We start from the raw sequence: 23,817 nt of genomic DNA, 5'->3' as shown, positions 1-23,817 counted from the left end.
GAGGGAGAAGCAGGCTTCCTGCTGAGCAGGGAGCCCAATCCCAGGACCCCGGGATCATGACCTAAGGTGAAGGCAGACGCTTAATGACTGAGCCATCCAGGCGCCCCGAGAGAGAGATTCTTAAGCAGGCTCCACAGTGTAAAGCCTGACTCGGGGCTTGATCCATGACCCTGAGATCATGACCTGAGCTGAAACCAAGAGTCCGACGCTTAACCGACTGAGCCACCCAGGTGCCCCAAGTCTTCACCTTAGTCTTAATGGAATGCTTCCTACCACCTCCATAGCACCTTGTATAAACATCTATTATAGCACAAATCAAGGTGGATTGTAATTAACTATTTTTCCTTTCATACCAGTAGACTCAGAGTTTACTGAGAACAGGGACAGAGCACAGAGCCATTTTATCTGAGTGCCTCACACAAAATTCTGCACACAGCAGGTGTTCACTAATGAATGAATGAATAAAATGCCAGAAGCCATGCTTATCTTTTAAATCTTGACTACATGTTGTCTAGTAGAGTACAGATTCACCTACCATAAAAAAGTTGCAATATAAATTAGGCCTGAAAAAAATGGAGTCAGGTTTATTTGCTTTGAGCACATGTTTATCAAAGAACAATAATCTTTGTTACTATTCTCTGGAGCTTTCAGTGAGGGACCATAAAAAGTGTATCAGCAAATATAGCCAGTAATGATAGAGTGTTAGAGCCTTAGATTTTCTCCACTTCATGCTGCCTCCTCTCCTTGCTTCGTGAATCCTCAGTTCTCTCTCCTCTTCTACCACAAAACCCATTTACATCTTTGTGTGATTTCAGAGCGTTACCTACTCTAGGGATCCTTGCATTTTCAGCCTTACCTCTTTAATCAGAGGGGAAAAGAGCTCTAAATTTGTTATAGGAGGTTTAAGAGCTTTCAAAGTGCTGGTACTCTGGGTGATCTGACACCCAGGTTCTGGTTTTGTTGACAATGGATAGGGTCCAGTCTGATCAGCAGTGACACTCTGAGGCCCTGTCTCCTCCCATGCAATGTGCACCTCACTTCTCTAAGCTTTAATTCCTTGTTGTACCATCAAGGCTTTGACCACAAAAGTTTGTATCAACCTAACTGAGCTAATCTTGATTATTTGAGAGAGAAAATTCTAATCACTTACATCAAACACTTCAGAGTTTATTCCTGTATTGTTTTTAACAATTACTAAGTAGAAGTGGTGGTTTATAAATAACTGGTGGAATCGGGCTCCCTGCATAGTGGGGAGTCTGCTTCTCCCTCTCTCTCTATCCCTCCCCCCTGCTTATGCTCTCTCTCTCTCTCTCTCTCTCACTCTTGCTGTCTCAAATAAATAAATAAAAATCTTTAAAAATAAATAAATAAATAAATAAATGTGGAAGTCAACAATTTTCTGTCCCGAATGGGCAGGAATATTCCTAAACAGGCATTTCTGAATCCATCTGCAGAGCAGTACATGCAAAAGGCCCCCAAAGTCACCTTTTAATCCAGTCTAAATAGGTATGTAACCGCATCAAAAATAAACTCAGATGTTACTTTGAGACCGAGCAAACCAAAAGGGTGGGAATTACTTCAGACTCTAAACAGTAAGGCAAAAAAAAAAGGGAAGTAGTTATTACCAATAAATATTTAGATGAGAAATTTCCTTTAATAGTTAATTAAGGGAAAATTATCAAATCCAATGTAAAGGTTAATTTTACACACAAGGTACGAAAATTCAGGTTAATTTGTTATTTAAGTGCCCAGTCTAGGTCAGTAATAGACTTTAGAAGTAAGAATCAATAAGACCTATGAATATAATGTATACACACACAATGCAGGGTTTTTTTTAGTAACAACGTCTGATAAGGTACGTTTCTCAACTTAATTAGAAAGACTTTTGGATTAATGACACTATCTCAGAATCAGATTTTAACTATGCTACCTGACTGTAAACTAAGTCTAATCATCATGCTCTAGCACCTCCACAAAGTCGACAGTAAAGTAGAATCACTTACTTTCACCAGCTCCTGCTGAGCCCAAATCTGAATGGGTTCCACCTGTTGAGGAGTTTGAGTCTGAATACCATACGTGTTGAGGAAAACTTGAAGGCTAAAGGATACAGGGAAAAAGCAAGAGACATTTTTAGGCAATGCATGTAGAATGTGGAGAATGGTGGAGGAGGAGGAGGGGAGGAAGGAGACTACGCTAGCTTGGAGAACATTTTAATTTATCAACGTGAGGAATATGCCATCTGTGCTGGGATCTAGAGGCCCTCTGGGGTTCTTCACAAGGCATCAGGTGGGAGCTCTGGGGGCTGGCAGAAAGAGTAAGCACTGATTTTGGGAATTCCCAGTATTCGTTGCACTAACTTCTCAAAACTACACCCCAGGCAACACTGGCACAGGTCACATAGTCTTTAATATTCACATCAACTAAAACAAAATTATTTTTAAACATGAAAAGAATGTTTTTCTGGCACTTAAAGTAACATTACTGACATCCTTGAAACCCTGTCAAGGGGTCTGTGAAATTAATCCCTACCACCATACTCAATATTGCAACATAAAGCAGTAAGCCCCCCTCCTTTCCTCCCAAAGGAACACGCCACCCATCTGGATTTCATACCGTTGGCTTTCTGCTATGAGTGCTACATGAACTACCAAATCATTTTCCAGTGGGCCCTGTAATACAGAATAAGGGGGGGGGGAGAAACATTTTAAAAGATCTGGTCATCATCAGCTACAATGAGAATCAAGGACAATATTAACCATCTCTAAGTAGTTCATTAAAATGATGGACACCTACTGGCTCCATGCAGTCACCTCTCTTTCCTTGCTCTCCACTGCCTACTAATCAATTTGATGGTGTAGACAGAGTAATGGAACACCAAGGAATGGAAAACCATAAATCTCACCCCTACCAGAAGGGCTAGCCTGTCAGGCCTATTTTGAATGACGCATAAGAGTAGTTTGGGGACTGAGAGTCATTTTCCGCCATTTAACTCTGAAGGGAAGAGAAGGAACTAAAAATAAAAACCCAACTTCTGTATTCTCTGTAAAAAAATGATTGTGAGTTAAAATTGTTCATTTGACATCTTAACACATATAAGGCTATTCCTTTCTTCTTAGCCAATTTTCCTTTGGCATCATTTATATCAAAATAGCTTTATTCTAATATATAGTTCCTATAGTAGAGAATGAACTACCCAGTTGACTATGTAATTAACACTGTGTTCATTAAATACAAGCTGTTGGGCTTGATAGTTCTAATCAAAGATACTGTTGGATATTTGCTACTCTTTTCGTGTATGTGTGGAAAAGATTCACTATAGCATATATTACACATTGTTAAAATGAACCCAATTTTAAGCCTGTATTAACAGAGACCATTAAGAAGTATCAATAAATTACAGTATTAGGAAGCTCTAAAAATACTGATCAAATGTAATTTCTTTATAGTAATGAATCCAACATTCCCAATAGTATGCTATAAAATATCTGATTTACCATCAGTCAGTTCCCCTCTATGGTATTCAATATGTCACTAGAATTTATGTATGATGGAAAGCAAGAAACACCAGAATACATATATCAGCAGTAAATATCATACAATCAAAAGGATGGTTCCCAGAATCATCGTGAAAATGCCATTTCAGGCAGACTTCCATGTGATTTAAATGAATATATAAGAGAAAATATGATATAACAACCCAACAAAAATAAATACACATTAAAAATGCCATAAATTCTATTTTTATTTGATGAAGACCTTAAAAGTTAATGTTACTCAGAAGGATGAGAAAAAATTAATTATTCACAGTCTCATCAAGATTTGTAACACCAAATGAATACATTAAGCCTATTTCTCTCAGATGAAATCTATTATTTACTTCATCAAAAGAAGTAAGCTTAGAGTGGGCAAATTATCCACAATCTTCAGTACAATTATGGATTCTTAAATAAAAAGCAAATGAATACATATACAAGAATGCAGATAACATTTCAATAACAATAAATAAGGCAGCTTACAGATCCTAATTGGCAAATTGGTATCTTTTTTTTGAATCACAGACCTTTTATGATAATGTCTTTACTTGTATGACAGAGTACTCAGATCTGAAATGCCCACTACACATATTGAATCATACTAAGTATTTGGTTAGGAGACTACTACATGGCTGAAGAATTCTTTCATTGTAAAACCTCAGCATTTCGGAAAGTTAAAATTCACAAAACTTCTATGATGATCTTAGGCCTTTACCATAGCCCATAGGGGACACTGCACCCTATTTATACCCCAGAAAGAATTCGGCATGGGTAGTCCCACCTCGGTTGCTCCCTTCCTCTCACTGCCAAAGCTGGAACCATCTTTTCTCTGTTTTCACCATTTTCTTCAAAGCACCAACATTTTGTCTAAACCCATGAAGTCTCTCTGAAAACTTCCTAACAGTAATTAATATTTTCTATTTCTGGATGGTATTTCCCTTAATATTACTATAATATTTTCTCCTTTTAGGTTCATAAGTACACACACACGTGTATGTATGCATATACATACTCAAGGCCTGTATGGTATGGTGCTCTCCATTTCACATGTATTTATGTACTCATTCATTTGATCAATAGTTAAGGCATTCTAATATACAAGCCCTATGCTAGACCCTGATGTTACAAGATAAATACAACCCAGTGTCCCTCCATGAGGAGTTTAGAGTGTCCTGGGACAGACGGACAACAGACAAGCTTTCAAATATGTGTTTATTATCATGTGAAAGTATTTCACTGATACCTTTCTTTGGTAGTATAGACCTAATTTTTTAAAAAAAATGGCTGCAGGACATTATATTACATGGACATACCATACTTTATTTAAGGAACGTTTATTTTGATGGACATTTAGGTGGTTTCCAATTCTGCAGAGAATATAATAATTGTCCTTATCTCAGAGAATTGCTGAGGATTTAGGGAGGAACAAAGTGCTAGGCACAGTTTTGACACCTAACAAAAATAAAGGCACTAAAACTTACTGCAGTTGTATTTACTATTTTCACATCTATCCTAGGACAGCTGCTCCTCTCTTCCTTGTTGAGATTTGCTTTAATACCTAAGTTGCCCTAAATCTCATTGGTTTCCACCATTCTAAGACATGAGGACCATCCATTACCCCATTTTTGTATGGCTAGTTCTTCTCCAAAGAATTCCAAACATCTTTTAAAAAAAATCTTCAGGTGACTTAACCACTTTCCAATTTTCTCTCCTTTTATTTCTCAAACACAGACTATAGCTATCTTCTTACCTTTTAACTTTCTTGCCTCTATAATTCTACATTCCGCCATCTAACCTACTTTGCCTTTAGAGATGGAAATCCTCACACTTCAGTCCTTGGTCTTCTCATTCCACTTCTTTCTCTTTCTTTGTCTCTCTCACCAAACTCAATCACTCTGGTAGCTTTAATTATCACCTCTAAGCAGATCATTTCATATTTATGTTTCTAGTCTTGAACTTTCTCTTGAGTTCTAGTGCCCATATTTTTAACTGCTTTCTAGACATTTTCTCTTGGCTATTTCCAAAGTTAAAAGTTCCTGAACTCGGGGCGCCTGGGTGGCGCAGTCGTTAAGCATCTGCCTTCGGCTCAGGTCATGATCCCAGGGTCCTGGGATCGAGCCCCGCATCGGGCTCCCTGCTCGGCGGAGAGTCTGCTTCTCCCTCTCCCACTCCCCCTGCTTGTGTTCCCTCTCTCACTGTGTCTCTCTCTGTCAAATAATAAAAATCTTAAAAAAAAAAAAAAAAAAAAAAAAAAAAAAAGTTCCTGAACTCAACTCCTCACCAATCCTACCTCCACCCCAAACAGGCTCACTCCAGCTCAGAATGTCAGAATCATCTTTGACTCCTGTTTCTTACCCTCCATATCCAATTTGTCATCAAAATCCTGTTAATCTTTAACTCATAAACTATGAATCTTCTTTTCTTGAATCTTCTTTTCATTTCTGTAGCAATATTCAGGATAGGAAAGTACCAACCATAGCAACAAACACTTCACATAACACTCAACATTCTATGTGCAAGGCACTGTTCTAACAAACGATTAATTTATAATAACAAACTATTATTTCCATTTTCCAGATAACAAAACTGATGCAAAGAAAGCTTAAGTAACTTACCAAGGATAGAGAGCTAGCTAACAGCAGAGCTAGAATTCAGACACAGGCAATTTGACTACAGCATCTTTGCTCATACTCACTCAGTTATTCTGCCTCTCAGAGAGTGGAAAGGGGGCAGATGTTAAAATTGAAAGGTCCACATACAAGTCCCATCAATCACTTGATCCTGCATGATCCAGGTCATCTAATAGATGCCTTAAATTTGTCATGGACAAGACTGAACCACTGAATTCCATCCTTAAAACCACGCATCATCAAAGTATTTCTTACCTCTTTAAGACCTGATCTAGCCAAAAACGTGTAAATCATTCTTGACTCTTTTTTCCTCAAACCTCCTAACCAATATCAACAACAACAAAAAGATAAGTTATTGAGCACCATGTAACCACAGTAAATTAGTTACTCATCAAAACACCCATACTTGGTAGGGAACTACTATTCTCATTTACTGATGAGACAACTGAGGCATGGAGTTGTTAAAAAAAAATTTAGCTAACATCACACAGATAATAAGTGGCAAAGGGGAAATCCAAATCTGGGCGGTCTCATCTATCTCTTAAACATTACAGTATCTGGAGGTGGGAGGAACAAGATGACAGAGGAGTAGGAGACCTAAATTTCATCTGGTCCCAGGAATTCAGCTAGATAGGTGTCAAACCATTCTGAACACCTACAAACTCAACAAGAGATCAAAGAAAAGAATAGCAGCAACTCTCTGAACAGAAAAGCGACCACTTTCTGGAAGGTAGGATGTGTGGAGAAGTGAATCTGAGGCGATACTCGGGAAGATAGACGGCGGGGGAGGGGGCCTCCGTCCACCACTTCTGGCAAGTGATAGAGCCGTGGAGCACAAAATCGGAACTTTTAGAAGTCGGCTCCGCTGAGGGACGTTGCTCCAGTGGCTAAGCGGGAGGTGGAACCCTCACTGGGACAGTGTGGTCTCAGGACCCTCGGGGTCACAAAAAGACCAGGAGTGCCTGAGTGCAGCAGAGCTCCCAGGTATCAAAGCGGGGAAGCCGGCTGCAGAGACGGAGCTGAGGGGCAGGCTCTCAGCTCGGGGTTGCCATAAACCATGATCCGCGGCACAGTCAGGCCACTGCTCCTCCAGCAGGGACCCAACAAGCGGCATATCCGGGGAGATTCCCCTTCCTCTCCCGGGGAGGAGAGGCGCCGGAGCGCACCACAGGGATGTGCTGGGTTTAGAGACTCCACACAGAGTCAGGTGCCACAGATAGAAACGCTCGGTCACAGGCTGGGTGAGCACGGAGTGCGACTGAAGACAGAGGACACAGGAGTGATTGACTGCTTTTCTCTGGGGGCTCACTGAGGAGTGGGGCCCCGAGCTCTCGCCTCCTCTGGAGTGGAGATTGGGAGGCCGCCATTTTCACTCTTGTCCTCCAAAGCTGTACAGAAAGCTTGCAGGGAACAAAAGCTCCCGAGAGCAAAATCGAGCAGATTACTTAGGCCCGCCCCAGCAAGGGCAGGGCAATTCCACCTCCGGCAAAGACATTTGGGAACCACGGCAACAGGCCCCACTCCAGGTTGATCAGCAAGAACAGCCAGCCAAGACCAAGTTTACCGATCAATGAGAGTGGCAGAACTCCAGCACTAGGGTAATACTGGACATAGAATTCAAGGCTTTTTCACCATGATTCTTTAGTCTTTCAAAGTTAATTTTTTTAATTTTCTTTTTTGTCTTTTACTTTTTTTTTTTTTAATTTTTCTTTTTCCCTTTTTCAACCAACATCTTATCAATCCCTTTTTTAAAAAATATTTTTTATTTTTCATTTTTAGAGTCATATTCTATCCCTTCAAAGTAGTTAACCTTATTTTTGGTATATATATATATAAAGTTGTTCTCTCTTTAAAATTTTGGGATATAGTTTCTTCTAACAGATCAAAATATACCCTAAATCTCTACTGTATGGCTTTGTTCTAGTCTCCTGCCTGATCACATTCTATCCCCCCCTTTTTTTTTAATCCTCTTCTTTGTTTTTTCAACCAACTTCTTATCATTCTTTTTATAAAATCTTTTATAATTTTCATCTTTACAGTCATATTCCATCCCTTCATCGTATTTACCCTTATTTTTGTACATATATAAGCTTTTCTTTTTTTAAAATTTTGGGAGGCACTTTCTTCTAACAGACCAAAATACGACCAAAATCTAGTGTGTGGCACTGATCTATGCACCGGCCTGATCATATTTGATCATATTCTGTTTTTTTGTTTGTTTGTTTTTCATATTTTTCTTTTTCATTTTTTTTTTCTTTTTTCTTTCTTTCCCCCCAGTTTCAGGTCTCTTCTGATTCGTTTAGTGTATATTTTTCTGGGGTCACTGTTACCCTGTTAGCATTTTGTTCTCTCATTCATCTATTCTCCTCTGGACAAAATGACAAGACGGAAAAAAATCACCTCAACAAAAAGAACACGAGGCAGTACTGACTGCCAAGGACCTAATCAATACGGACATTAGTTGGATGTTGGAACTAGAGTTCAGAATGATGATTTTAAAGATACTAGCTGGGCTTGAAAAAAACATGGAAGATATCAGAGAAACCCTTTCTGGAGAAATAAAAGAACTAAAATCTAACCAAGTCGAAATCAAAAAGGCTATTAATGAGGTGCAATCAAAAATGGAGGCTCTAACTGCTAGGATAAATGAGGCAGAAGAGCGCATTAGTGATACAGAAGACCAAATGATGGAGAATCAAGAAGCTGAGAAAAAGAGAGATAAACAACTACTGGATCATGAGGGCAGAATTCGAGAGCTAAGCAATACCATAAGACAAAATAACATTAGAATAATTGGGATCCCAGAAGAAGAAAGAGAGAGAGGGGCAGAAGGTATATAGGAGCAAATTATAGCAGAGAACTTCCCTAATATGGGGAAGGACACAGGCATCAAAATCCAGGAGGCACAGAGAAACCCCCTCAAAATCAATGAAAATAGGTCAACACCCTGACATCTGATAGTAAAACTTACGAGTCTCAGAGACAAAGAGAAAATCCTGAAAGGAGCTCGGGAGAAGAGATATGTAACCTACAATGGTAGAAACATGAGATTGGCAACAGACCTATCCACAGAGACCTGGCAGGCCAGAAAGGACTGGCATGATATATTCAGAGCACTAAATGAGAAAAACATGCAGCCAAGAATACTATATCCAGCTAGGCTGTCATTGAAAATAGAAGGAGAGATAAAAAGCTTCCAGGACAAACAAAAACTAAAGGAATTTGCAAACACGAAACGAACCCTACAAGAAATATTAAAAGGGATCCTCTAAGCAAAGAGAGAGCTTAAAAGTAACACAGACCAGAAAGGAACACAGACAATATACAGTAACAGTCACCTTGCAGGCAATACAATGGCACTAAATTCATATCTTTCAATAGTTACCTTGAATGTAAATGGGCTAAATGCCCCAATCAAAAGACAAAGGCTATCAGATTGGATAAAAAAAAAAGACCCATCGATATGCTGTCTGCAAGAGACTCATTTTAGACCCAAAGACACCCCCAGATTTAAAGTGAGGGGGTGGAAAACCATTTACCATGCTAATGGACACCAAAAGAAAGCTGGGGTGGCAATCCTTATATCAGACAAATTAGATTTGAAAACAAAGACTATAATAAGAGATGAGAAGGACACTATATCCTACTTAATGGGTCTATCCAACAAGAAGATCTAACAATTGTAAATATCTATGCCCCTAAATTGGGAGCAGCCAATTATATAAGCCAATTAATAACAAATGCAAAGAAACACATCGACAACAATAACACCCCCTTCACTGAAATGGACAGATCATCTAAGCAAAATATCAACAAGGAAATAAACACTTTAAATGACACACTGGACCAAATGGACTTCACAGATATATTCAGAACATTCCATCCCAAAGCAACAGAATACACATTCTTCTCTAGTGCTCATGGAACATTCTCTATCATAGATCACATCCTAGGTCACAAATCAGGTCTCAACCAGTACCAAATGATTGGGTCATTCCCTGCACATTTTCAGACCACAATGCTTTGAAACTAGAACTCAATCAGAGGAAAGTCGGAAAGAACTCAAATACATGGAGGCTAAAGAGCATTAAAGAATGAATGGGTCAACAAGGAAATTGAAGAAGAATTTAAAAAAATCACGGAAACAAATGAAAATGAAAACACAACTGTTAAAAAATCTTTGGGATGCAGCAAAGGCAGTCCTAAGAGGAAAGTATATAGCAATACAAGCCTTTCTCAAGAAACAAGAAAGGTCTCAAATACACAACCTAACCCTACACCTGAAGGAGCTGGAGAGAGAACAGCAAATAAAGCCTAAATCCAGCAGGAGAAGAGAAATAATAAAGATCAGAGCAAAAATCAATGAAATAGAAACCAAAAGAACAGTAGAACAGATCAACAAAACTAGGAGCTGGTTCTTTGAAAGAATTAACAAGATTGATAAACCCCTGGCCGGACTTATCAAAAAGAAAAGAGAAATGACCAAAATAAATAAAATCATGAATGAAAGAGGAGAGATCACAACCAACACCAAAGAAATACTAACAATTATAAGAATGTATTATGAAAGGATTATTCACCACAACCAAGTGGGATTTATCCCTGGGCTACAAGGTTGGTTCAACATCCACAAATCAATCGTGATACAATACATTAATAAAAGAAAGAACAAGAACCATATGATCCTCTCAATAGATGCAGAAAAAGCATTTGACGAAGTACAGCATCCTTTCTTGATCAAAACTCTTCAGAGCACAGGGATAGAGGGAACATACCTCAATATCATAAAACCCATCTATTAAAAGCCCACAGCGAATATCATTCTCAATGGGGAAAAACTGAGAGCTTTCCCCCGAAGGTCAGGAACACAGCAGGGATGTCCACTATCACCACTGCTATTCAACATAGTATTAGAAGTCCTAGCCACAGCAATCAGACAACAAAAAGAAATCAAAGGCATCCAAATTGGCAAAGAAGAAGTCAAACTCTCACTCTTTGCAGATGATATGATACTTTATGTGGAAAACCCAAAAGACTCCACCCCAAAACTGCTAGAACTCATACAGGAATTCAGTAAAGTGGCAGGAAGTAAAATCAATGCACAGAAATCAGTGGCATTCCTATACAACAACAACAAGACAGAAGAAAGAGAAATTAAGGAGTCGATCCCATTTACAATTGCACCCAAAACCATAAGATACCTAGGAATAAATCTAACCAAAGAGGCAAAGGATCTGCACTCAGAAAACTATAAAATACTCATGAAAGAAATTCAGGAAGACACAAAGAAATGGAGAAACATTCCATGCTCATGGATTGGAAGAACAAATATTGTGAAGATGTCAATGCTACCTAGAGCAATCTACACATTCAATGCAATCCCCATCAAAATACCATCCACTTTTTTCAAAGAAATGGAACAAATAATCCTAAAATTTGTATGGAACCAGAAAAGATCCCAAATAGCCAAAGGAATGTTGAAAAAGAAAAGCAAAGCTGGCAGTATCACAATTCTGGACTTCCAGCTCTATTACAAAGCTGTCATCATCAAGACAGTATGGCACTGGCACAAAAACAGACACATAGATCAATGGAACAGAAGAGAGAGCCCAGAAATGGACCCTCAACTCTATGGTCAACTAATCTTCAACCAAGCAGGAAAGAATGTCCAATGGAAAAAAGTCTCTTCAACAAAGAGTGTTGGGAAAATTGGACAGCCACGTGCAGAAGAATGAAACTGGACCATTTCCTTACACCACACACAAAAATAGACTCCAAATGGTTGAAAGAACTCAATGTGAGATAGGAGTCCATCAAAATCCTAAAGGAGAACACAGGCAGCAACCTCTTCGACCTCAGCCGCAGCAACTTCTTCCTAGAAACATCACCAAAGGCAAGGGAAGCAAGGGCAAAAATGAACTATTGGGACTTCATCAAGATAAAAAGCTTTTGCACAGCAAAAGAAACAGTCAACAAAACCAAAAGACAATCAACCGAATGGGAGAAGATATTTGCAAATGACGTATCAGATAAAGGGCTAGTATCCAAAATCTATAAAGAACTTATCAAACTCAACACCAAAAGAACAAATGATCCAATCAAAAAATGGGCAGAAGACATGAACAGACACTTTTCCAAAGAAGACATCCAAAAGGCCAACAGACACATGAAAAAGTGCTCAACATCGCTCAGCATCAGGGAAATCCAAATCTAAACCTCAATGAGATACCACCTCACACCAGTCAGAATGGCTCAAATTAACAAGTCAGGAAACGACAGATGTTGGCGGGGTTGCAGAGAAAGGGGAACCCTCCTACACTGTTGGTGGGAATGCAAGTTGGTGCAGCTACTCTGGAAAACAGTATGGAGGTTCCTCCAAAAGTTGAAAATAGAGGTACCCTATGATCCAGCAATTGCACTACTGGGTATTTACCCCAAAGATACAAATGTAGGGATCCGAAGGGGTACGTGCACCCTGATGTTTATAGCAGCAATGTCCACAATAGCCAAACTATGGAAAGAGCCAAGATGTCCATCGACAGATGAATGGATAAAGAAGCAGTGGTATATATATACAATGGAATATTATGCAGCTATCAAAAGGAATGAAATCTTGCCATTTGCAATGACGTGTATGGAACTGGAGGGTATTATGCTCAGCGAAATAAGTCAATCAGAGAAAGACATGTAACATATGATCTCACTGATATGAAGAATTCTTTTTTTTAAATTTTTTTATTGTTATGTTAATCCCCATACCTTACTTCATTAGTTTTAGATATAGTGTTCCATGATTCATTGTTTGTGCATAACACCCAGTGCTCCATGCAGAACGTGCCCTCTTTAATACCCATCACCAGGCTAACCCATCCTCCCACCCCCCTCCCCTCTAGAACCCTCAGTTTGTTTTTCAGAGTCCATCGTCTCTCATGGTTCTTCTCCCCCTCCGATTTCCCCCCCTTCATTCTTCCCCTCCTGCTACATTCTTCTTCTTTTTTCTTTCTTTTTTTTTTTTTTTTAAAGATTTTATTTATTTATTTGAGAGAGAGATAGTGAGAGCAGGAACACAAGCAGGGGGAGTGGGAGAGGGAGAAGCAGGCTTCCCGCTGAGCAGGGAGCCCGATGCGGGGCTCGATCCCAGGACCCTGGGATCATGACCCGAGCTGAAGGCAGACGCTTAATGACTGAGCCACCCAGGCGCCCCATTCTTTTTTCTTTCTTAACATATATTGCATTATTTGTTTCAGAGGTACAGATCTGAGATTCAACAGTCTTGCACAGTTCACAGCGCTTACCAGAGCACATACCCTCCCCAGTGTCTATCACCCAGTGACCCCATCCCTCCCACCCCACCCCCCACTCCAGCAACCCTCAGTTTGTTTTCTGAGATTAAGAATTCCTCATATCAGTGAGGTCATATGATACATGTCTTTCTCTGTTTGACTTATTTCGCTCAGCATAATACCCGATATGAGGAATTCTTAATCTCAGGAAACAAACTGAGGGTGGCTGGAGTGGTGGGAGGTGGGATGGATGGGGTGGCTGGGTGATAGACATTGGGGAGGGTATGTGCTATGGTGAGCGCTGTGAATTGTGTAAGACTGCTGAATCATAGACCTGTACCCCTGAAAGAAAGAATGCATTACATGTTAAAAAAAAAAAAAAGAAGAAGAAGAAGAAGAAGATAGCAGGAGGGGAAAAATGAAGGGGGGGAAATCGGAGGGGGAGACAAACCATGAAAGACTATGGACTCTAAGAAACTGAGGGTTCTAGAGGGGCGGGGGTTGGGGGCATGGATTAGCCTGGTGATGGGTATTAAAGAGGGCACGTTCTGAATGGAGCACTGTGTGTTATACACAAACAATGAATCATGGACATTATATCAAAAACTAATGATGTAATGTATGGCGACTAACATAACATAATAAAATAGCCAGAAAAAATGATATAAAATAGGGGAGAATTTCCCTAAAATAAAAAAAAAAAAAAGGCAAAAAACAGAAAATGAAATTCCATTTCACCAGAAAACAAGTGTGTGTTGTACTCGTCTTGTCCAGCTGTGGCAAAGATGGAGATGAACAAGCTTTGGCCCCCTGCCCTTGGAGAAACAGGAAATCTGGGATGGAGCAGAGATACAGAGAAGGATGGAGATAGAGCCCTTGCACTATGGGCTCAGAAGGCTAAGTCCTTTGCCTTATGTCACACTGCCAGAAATTGAGAATCACATCGTTTGACAGCAAATCCAGAGATATCTACACTTGCGTACCCTGGAATTATACTCTTGATCAAATTCCTTCCTAAAATTACACACACGTACACATACATGTGAACAACATGTATCAGGACAAGATCATAAACACAGTAATGTGAAATCCTTGCAATAATTTCAACTAATGATTTTCATTCTCATAATATTTTGGAGGGATAATTGGCATCACAGAACTCTTTCAGATGCCTAGGTTTTCAAGGCTGAAATTGAAGTTCAGAACAGTAAGGCTTGCTGAAGTCACAAAGCTACTTAACGGCACAGAGCAAACTAGACCTAGTTTACTGTCTGGCAGAAAATGCTTTTTATGTTGATTTTATGCAGTGCCTAAAACATTAGTTATGAATGAACTATGTGTATTAATTATATTAGAGAACCTCATATCCTTCAAAAAATGTTAATGCCATGTAAAAATCCAGCCTCACTGTATCATTAATTGGAATTATAAATCTGGCTTTTATTATTAAAAAAAAACCATTATAGTGTCTACCTCTCTAATATGCTGCTAATTCACCAGTTATATTGGTTCTACCTCTAAAGCATGTCTCAAACACACCACTTCTGTCCACCTTCACTGCTGCGACCACCCTACTCAAAGTTGTCATGATCTTTCACTTGGTCAATTAACTGTTGTAACTACCTCAGTCTTACCCCACCGTTCACAGTAGTCCATTCTGCAAACAGCAATGAGGATGTTTTTTCAAAAAGTGTAAATCATACCATCTCACCACCACCTTATTCCATCCTATTCCCATGCATACATACAGAAATAGACTGTTTATAACTCTCCAGTCGTTTCCTGTTGCCCACAGAATAAGAACCAAACTACTTACCATGGCCTACCACGGCTTGCATGATCTAGCTCTAGCCTACCTCTTCTTTCTCATTCTCCCTCCTTTCCTTCATCATGTTTTAGCCACAATGGGTTCTGTCTGTCCCTTGAACAAGCCAGCTGTGTTCCTATCACAGGGCCTTTGCATTTGTTGAACTTCTGTTTGGAATGTTTTTCCTTTCCAATTGTTTTGTGAATGTCTTCTCGTTATGCAGGTCTCAACAATTACCCCTTCCTCAGAAAGGTCTTCTCTCTCTACCACAGCCAGCCCTTCTCTATCATTTTACCTTATTTTGTCTACTTCATAGTACTTATCAACTCCAGAAATTATATTGCATTATTTACTCAAATGTTCAATGTTATTCATTCCCACCAGAAAGTAACTCCCAGAAGACAGGAACCTTGATCTATCTTGTCCATTGCTATGTCCCCATTGCCTAGAAGAGTACCTGAGCATATAGGTGGTGCCTATCATTTGATGAATGATTGCTCAAGCAAGTTTCTCAATTCTGTGTTTATCTGTAAAATGGGAATAATGATATGTAGGCTGCCTACCACGGAGGGGTAGAATCAAACAAAAGAGGGCATGTAATATATTTACAAACTGATCTGCTAAACACATGATAGTTATACTATTTGTTCTGTCATTCTCTCTCTGTCAGTCTTCCTTGCTAACCCTCTGTTTCTTCATTGGTAAACTGGAATAATAAAAGTATCTACTTCATGGGATTATGAGGATAATACAGAGCACATATAAGCATTTAACACAGTGTCTGACATATCCTCTTAAGTGTTCAAAACACATTAGCCTTCTCATCAGCTCTAGAAATACAACCACAATTCTGAATTATTGTAATACACTTCTTTAACTTTCTGCTTCATACTTGCCTCTGCCCATCTTCTGTATTTTATGGTCAGGTGAATTTTCTTATGAATTTCTTATGATTTACACAAAGGAAGTGGTCAAAAATACTTGTTGAATGAATGAAGAAAAGGGAGGAAATATGGGTGAGTAAACATATGTTTATGTAATGTTTGGGATGTAACTTCTATGCTCTAAAACAAGGGCTTCCCAAATAAAGGCCCAACTTCCAGAAGACCTTTACAATGTCACTGTTACCTGTGGTTCCCCTATTTATCTCCCATCTGTTTGCCTAAGAGCACTCCACTAAAAACAGTTCACTCTTGTCCATATCAAGTTTCTGTCTACTGTTCTTCTATCCTCCTACATTTGAACTGCTCCTTTGTTCCTGTCTATCTAGATCCTGACCCACTTTTTCAACACAGTCTCCATAAACTCACCAAACATCAGGGTATCCATATATCTTCTGTCTCCTGTCAGCAAGAGCAGGTAATGTCTGTATGAGTTACTTGACAATACTCATATTGTCTCATTTTGCATGCTTATGAGTGGTCTGTATAACTACAGAGTGAACCCCTTGAGGGGCCCCAATGCTCACTTTTCTTACCTAGCTTATATACAGCACCTTATATTAAAAGAAAGACAGTTGGTGCTCATATGGTGGTCTGAAAGAAGAATCTTGCTTTTTAAAGTATTGTTGTTTATATTTATTAACAATACACAAATCATCCCTTGAATATACACAATGAATGTTTGTGAATATAAACAGGATATTTTTAACAAAGGAAAATAATAACTTAGTGTACACATTTTTATATAATCAAGGAAATGTACACAGGTCATTTTAATCACATGACTGAGGACAAACAACCTGTGGTTAAAATATTCTGATTTAAAACTTTCACTTTACAAATGAATCAAGTCAGATTTAAAAAAAATTTTAACTGTGATAAAAACCACATAACACAAAATTTAGCATTTTCACCATGTTTAAGTGTACAGTAGAAGAGGAATTTTTACAGCATAACTTGCCCTAAGATAGGCACTACCTGTATTAACACTGTAACTCATCTTGCTAAAAATTTAAAACTACGGTAATTAAAACACTGCATGTACATCTGTCTAGATTCTAGTTTTTAAATTACTCAAATCAGGTCAAAGCAGCAAAGCTAGGAGATTTGCAGATGGGAGCTATAAATAAAACAGTGTAATACAACTTTCAAAGGGTATACAGAGAAACTTTAATGTGAATATGCCCTAATGGTTTCCTTCCCCTTGTTTTTTTTTTTTTTTCAATTTAATTTTTTCAATAAGTAATTAATTCATATGGTTCAAAATTTCCAAATTATTAAAGTTTTCAGTGAAGTGTCTCTCCTTCCTACCTGTGGCCCCTGCATCCACCCAGTTCCCCAATGTCTACCAACCAGGTAATTGCTAGGATTATTTATGCCCCTTTCCAGAGTTTCCTTTTACCTAGAAAAGCAAACATGAATTTACATTCTTATTTTCTCATACTTTTGGATGAAAGACAGCATACTATCAGCTATTTTTCCACTAAGTAATTACATATCATGATGCAATTTTCATATATTAGTATACAGAACACAACCTCGTTTTTTTGTTATAACTCCTTGGTATTCCCTTTTATAAATGTACTTTCTTATTAATGTCATCTTTACACATCTTTTATCATTTGAGGCTAGTCAACCTTTTGCATCAAATCTCTGGACAGGGTTATGGTTATATAGTGGAATCATTAAACATCAGGTTTTAATTTTGCTTCTAAGAGTGGAACAGGCACTTAACCTAAATCATTCAGAGGCATTCCTATCATTGGATTATTTGGGTCACTAGAAGACTGTTATCAGAAAAGAACAGTAGGACTGGATTTTGGGAGGGGGGCAGCAAGAAGAGTTTGAATATTTTTTAGGAGAAGGCCCAGAAAGATGCACAGATGTCCTTTTATAGGCATACCTCATTTTATTGCTCTTCACTTTACTGCACTTCACAGATGATTAAGTTTTTCACAAATTAAAGGTTTGTGGCAACTCTGCATCGAGCAAGACTATTGGCATCATTTTTCCAACAGCATTTGCTTACTTCATGTCTCTGTGTCACATTTTGGTAATTCTCACAGTATTTTAAACTTTTTCATTATTATTATAGTTGTTATGGTGATCTCCGATCAGTGATCTTTGATGTTATGATTATAATTGCTTTAGGGTGCCACCAAACATACCCATAAAAGACAGCAAACTTAATTGATAAATGTTGTGTGTGTTCTCATTGTTCCACTGACTGGCCCATCTCTCTCCCTCTCCTCTGGCTTCCCTATTCTCCAAGACACAACAACGTTGAAAATCAGCCAATTAATAACCCTACAATGGCCTCTAAGTGTGCAAGTGAAAACAAGTCTCACGTTTCTCATTTTAAATCAAAAGCTATAAATGATTAAGTTGTGTGAGGAAGGCATATCAAAAACTGAGACAGGCTGAGAGTTGGGCCTCTTGCACCACCAGTTAGTCAATTTGTGAAAGCAAAGGAAAAGTTCTTGAAGGAAATAAAAAGTGCTACGCCACTGAACACGCAAATGACCTGAAAGTGAAACAGCCTTATTGCTGATATGGAGAAAGTTTTAGGGGTCTAGATAGATCAAACCAGTCACAGCATTCCCTAAGCCAAAACCTAATTCAGAGCAAGGCCCTAACTCTCATCAATTCTATGAAGGCAGAGAGAGGCGAAGAAGCTGCAGAAGAAGTTTGAAGCTAGCAGAGGTTGGTTCATGAGGTTTAAGGAAAGAAGCCATCTTCATTATGTCAAAGTGCAAAGTGAACAGCAAGTGCTGATGTAGAAACTGCAGTGAGTTTTCTGGAAGATCTAGCTAAGATAATTAATAAACGTGGCTACAACAAACAACAGATTTTCAATGTAGATGAAACAGTCTTCCATTGGAAGATGATGCCATCTAGGACTTTCAAAGCTAGAGAGGAGAAATCATTGCCTAGCTTCAAAGCTCCAAAGGACAGGTTGACTCTCTTGTTACAAGCTAATGCAACTGGTGACTTTAAATTGAAGCCAGTGTTCTACCATTCTGAAAATCTTAGGGTCCTTAAGATTTATGCTAAATCTATTCTGCCTCTGCTCTATAAATGGAAGAACAAAAGCAGGATGACAGCCCATCTGTTTACAACATAGTTTACTGAATATTTTAAGCCCACTTAAGATCTACTTTCTGTTGAGATCTACTGCACAGAAAAAAAGATTCCTTTCAAAACATAGCTGCTCATTGACTGTACACCTGGTCATCCAAGAGCTCTGATGGAGATGTATAATGAGGTTAATGTTTTCATGTCTGCTAACACAACATCCATTCTGCAGCCCACGGATCAAAGAGTAATTCCGACTTTCAAATCTTATTTAAGAAATACATTTCTTAAGGCTATAGATGCCATAAATAGGGATTCCTCTGATTGGTCTGGGCAAAGTAAATTGAAAACCTTCTGGAAAAGATTTACCATACTAGATGCCATCAAGAACATTCATGATTCATGGGAAGAGGTCAAAATATCAACATCAAAAGGAGTTTGGAAGAAGCTGATTCCAACCCTCATAGATAACTTAGAGGGATTCAAGACTTCAGTGGAGGAAGTATCTGCAGATGTGGTGGAAACAGCAAGAGAACTAGAATTAGAAGTGAAGCTTAGAGTTGTGACTGAATTGCTGCAATCTCATGACAAAATTTCAATGGATGAGGACTTGCTTCTTATGGATGAACAAAGAAAGTGGTTTTTTGAAATGAAATCTACTCCTGGTAAAGATGCTGTGCAGACTGTTGAAATGACAACAAAGGATTTAGGATATTACATAAACTTAACTGAGAAAGCACCAACAGGGTTTGAGAGGATTGACCCCAATTCTGAAAGAAGTTCTACTATGGGTAAAATGCTACCAAACAGCATTACACATTACAGAGAAATCATTTATGAAAGAGCCACTCAATGTGGCAAACCTCATTGCTGTCTTAGTTTAAGAAATAGCCACAGTCACCCCAACCTTCAGCAACCACTACCCTGATCAGGCAGCAGCCATCAAGATCTAGGCAAGACCTTCCATCAATAAAAAGATTATGACTCGCTAAAAGCTCAGATGCTGGTTATCATTTTTTTTAAGCAATAAAACATTTTTTAATTAAGGCATGTTCACTGTTGTTTTAGACATAATGCTATTACACAATTAACAGACTGCAGTATAGTATAAACATAACTTATATATGCACTGGGAAACCAAAACTTCATTTGACTTGCTTTATTTGAGATATTTGGTTTACTGCAGTGATCTGAAGCCAAATCCACAATAACTCCAAGGTATGCCTGCACAACTTATTAATGGAAATAACAGGAGAGTTTATTAGTAAGATTTATATTATTATTTTATTGATTATATTTGTTTTGCAGTCCAGTTTAGAATGTCAAAAATCAAAATATCTTAATAGCCTGCTGTCAAGATGTATTATTTAAGCTCTACGTTATATAGTGTCACATGAATTCCCATATTTAAAGATCAGGAAACCAATATGGAAAAAGGTGAAATAATTTGTCAAAGGTCATATGTCTAGCCAGTGATAGAGCTTAAACCTGACTGCAGGTATGTCTAAGTCCAAAGTCACAAAGTCAATATGGCACATGTCATAACATGTATTTCACAGATTATATGCTGACTGCTGTGTTGTGGTTTCTATTAGTCAGGGTTCTCCAGAGAGGCAGAACTGATAGGGTGTGTTTGTGTGATTAAAGGGCATAAAAAGATTTACTATAAAGAACTGGTTCAGGCAATTACAGTGTCTGGTAAGTTCCCAGATCCACAGGTTGAATCAGCAGGTGGAAGACCGAGGAGAGTTGATAGTATAGTTCATCTGAAGGCCAGGAGGCTCAATACCCATTTCGAATCCAGAAGCAGGAAAAAAGCTGATGTCCCAGTTTAAGGTCATCAGGCAGGGAAAATCCTCTCTTCCTCAGGAAAGAGTCAGCCCCTCTGTTCTATTCAAGCTTCCATGGATGAAGCCCACCCACGTTAGGGAAGGCAATCCAACTTGCTCAGTCTACTGATTTAAATGTTAGTCTTCTCCCCAAATACCCTCACCCACATCCAGAATGTTTGATCAAATATTTGGCACCGTGTGTCCCAGTCAAGTTGACACAAAATTAAAATCATGGGGGGGCAGAGTGGCAAGCAAAAGCCTTGTGACCTATCAACAGTCTACTCTTCATCCACTTGAGATCAGGTTTTAAGAAAATTCAACTCTAAGTTTGTCTACAAAATACCTATTTTCTTATCTGCTTTTAAATATAATTCCTAGGTTCTTGGCAATTAAATTTAAAAATTACCTCTTCTAATAAATAATGTATACAAGTATGTAGAATTCATAATTCTTCCTTTTGGAACATTGTATTGAACACTAGTCTCAGTAGCTTTATTTTTAAAATGCCCAATGCTGCATAAAATAATCTATTGTGGCTGGCTTGAATGGGTCTTTTACTGAAAGAAGGGCAAGGGAGGAGGGAAAGAAGGAAAGAAAAAAGAAGCCAACAAATAAACGGGTCACACCTCATCCAAGGCTGGTCTTGCCTCAAGGGTAGTACATTTGAAACATTCTATGACTCCGCTTTTGGGGCCTTACAGAAACTCATTTATGCTCATTAGCCTTCATCAGTAGGTCCTGCCAACAGCCAGCATTTTTTCATTACACTCATTTTTCAGCAAAACCTCATTAGCTGAAGAAACCAAGCAGATGCTTTATACATCTCAATTCCAACTGGAGACACTGCACCCGCAGTATTTTTCCTGTAGGAGCCAAGTAACAGGATACAGCAGTTTAAACACAGGCGCCTGACTGGAACACATTGGCATCTTGTTCTGACATTTCCAACCAAGCCAAAGCAGCAACATGGAGAAAATTAATAGGGAAGCAGAGAAAAGGTAAGTAGAAATACCTGAGGAATAATAACATCAAGCATGGTTAAAGAGCTAAACTCAGCTCTAAGAGGAGAGCTGGTCAGGGAGAAAATGGCCCTGTAGGATCCCTGTATTTATATGCCACATTAATGATAATATAAGCTTTCTACGTAAGAGGAAAACAAATGAATTTTAAAAAGTATTCCCAGACCTCAGACACATAGGTACAAATGCCGGAATGAATAAATCAGGCAATGTCTTTTGACAGCAGGCCTTTCCATGACTGCAATTATCCTGGAAGAGAATACTGATCATCACTTTGTCACAATGAATTGATTTGTAAAACTGTTTTCCCTCCTTTCTAAGCACTTGCTGTAACTGGATGTTTCTATATTTTTATCTTAAAGAAATGAAAGTGCCAAAGATCTTGCTACTCTTGGAAACAACGCTAAAATGACTATATGGGCCCAGGTGGAGAAAGCCTGACTCGTGGTGTTCATACAGCTTTAATCACGACCAGAGGGAAGAACAAATTATGGGAAACTTATAGAAACACATCAGGAATGACTGGTAAAATGAGGTGAGACAGGGAAGGCAGAGGCAGAAGAGGGAAGCACAGTTTCCAAAACTCTAGTCATTTCCCTCTCAGGGTTTTTGTCATCTCAAAGGGCTTCAGGTCCTGGATTACCACCAATGAAAGGCCTCTAAATGGTAGATGAAAGGAAACTGCCTCTTTAGAATCATAGGGGAAAAGAAAGCAACCATAGTAAGCCAACTTGCTTTGGCTCTTCCCTTTTAGGTGCTTGTACTGAGTAGATCAGTTCCCTGATGTCTGAGCTGAAAATGTCAGAGATGGAAGGGGCCATTTTTATCACCTGGGACTTGGGGAGAAGGGTAATGAAAAAGGTGTGAGAGTGTCTATGAGAGAGACTGGCTGGCAGGACTCCACTTAAGCCAGAGCAGCACAACTTTGTTGTTTTTGTTGTTGCTGTTTTGGTTTTTTATTTTAATTCCAGCATAGTTAACATAGGGCAGCACAACTTTGAACTACTATAGATGCTGAGATTCTGCCTAAGGTATTGTGTGAAAAATAGGTTTTCTTGATAAAAATCAGTAATCCACTTGATGGGTAAGAAGACTGAGGCCCAGCCAGAGGAAATGGTCCAGGTCCTGTGGCAGCAGAATCCAGGCCCCTGGACTGATTTGGTGCAGAGTTCTCTCTAATATGCCAGACTGCTTCATCTTACTGGCTATATAGTCAACGTGTCAGTACACCAGAGAAATGTTAAGCACAGGACTCTACTTATGAGTGGAAATGGACAGGCCACATATGCAGTCATTCCAATGTGAAAGCCACCTAAGAAGGGTGGTCTTGAAGGGAGAGGAGTATAAAAACCTGTGCTACTTTCTCTTTCAGCATTTTATGCTCATCCCAAGGACAAGAAGCTTGGACTGGTAAGACAGTGCAAGGGAAAAGCTGTGGCAAGATTTATAGCTGCTGGGTTAGATATCAAACAGCTACAGAGGTATCCAGCAAGCTCTAGAATCCAGCAAGCCTTTAACCATATACAGCTGTCTTCACTGGTTGAGGCCAAACTGTTTCTAGTGTGAATTCTCAGAAAGGACCTGACTGCAGAGGAGACACAAAACCATCACTCTTAGCAGAGTAAACCTAAATGTCTTCCATACCCTTGATAGTACAATTCAACGGTGTTGTGTACTAGAAATGCTCCCACCTTAGA

General features: G+C 38.9%; 1 protein-coding gene across 4 annotated transcripts in view; it reads right to left on the bottom strand.

Moving 5' to 3' along the window:
- The window catches only part of PHKB (phosphorylase kinase regulatory subunit beta), a 288,711-nt gene that overhangs the window by 50,099 nt on the left and 214,795 nt on the right, over nt 1–23,817 (bottom strand). For all 4 annotated transcript variants that reach the window (XM_032424177.1, XM_032424179.1, XM_032424180.1 and 1 more), the window contains 2 exons: nt 2,614–2,669; nt 2,004–2,097 (listed from right to left, as the gene is read on the bottom strand). In XM_032424177.1, the coding sequence (XP_032280068.1) occupies nt 2,004–2,097; nt 2,614–2,669 (150 nt within the window). The remainder of the gene's footprint in view (nt 1–2,003; nt 2,098–2,613; nt 2,670–23,817) is intronic.

This window comes from Phoca vitulina, unplaced genomic scaffold, assembly GCF_004348235.1.
Source record: "Phoca vitulina isolate PV1807 unplaced genomic scaffold, GSC_HSeal_1.0 scaffold30, whole genome shotgun sequence".
NCBI classification, from domain to species: domain Eukaryota; kingdom Metazoa; phylum Chordata; class Mammalia; order Carnivora; family Phocidae; genus Phoca; species Phoca vitulina.
The sequence above is the reverse complement of the archived record's forward strand: the minus strand, read 5'-3'. Positions and strand labels throughout refer to the sequence as shown.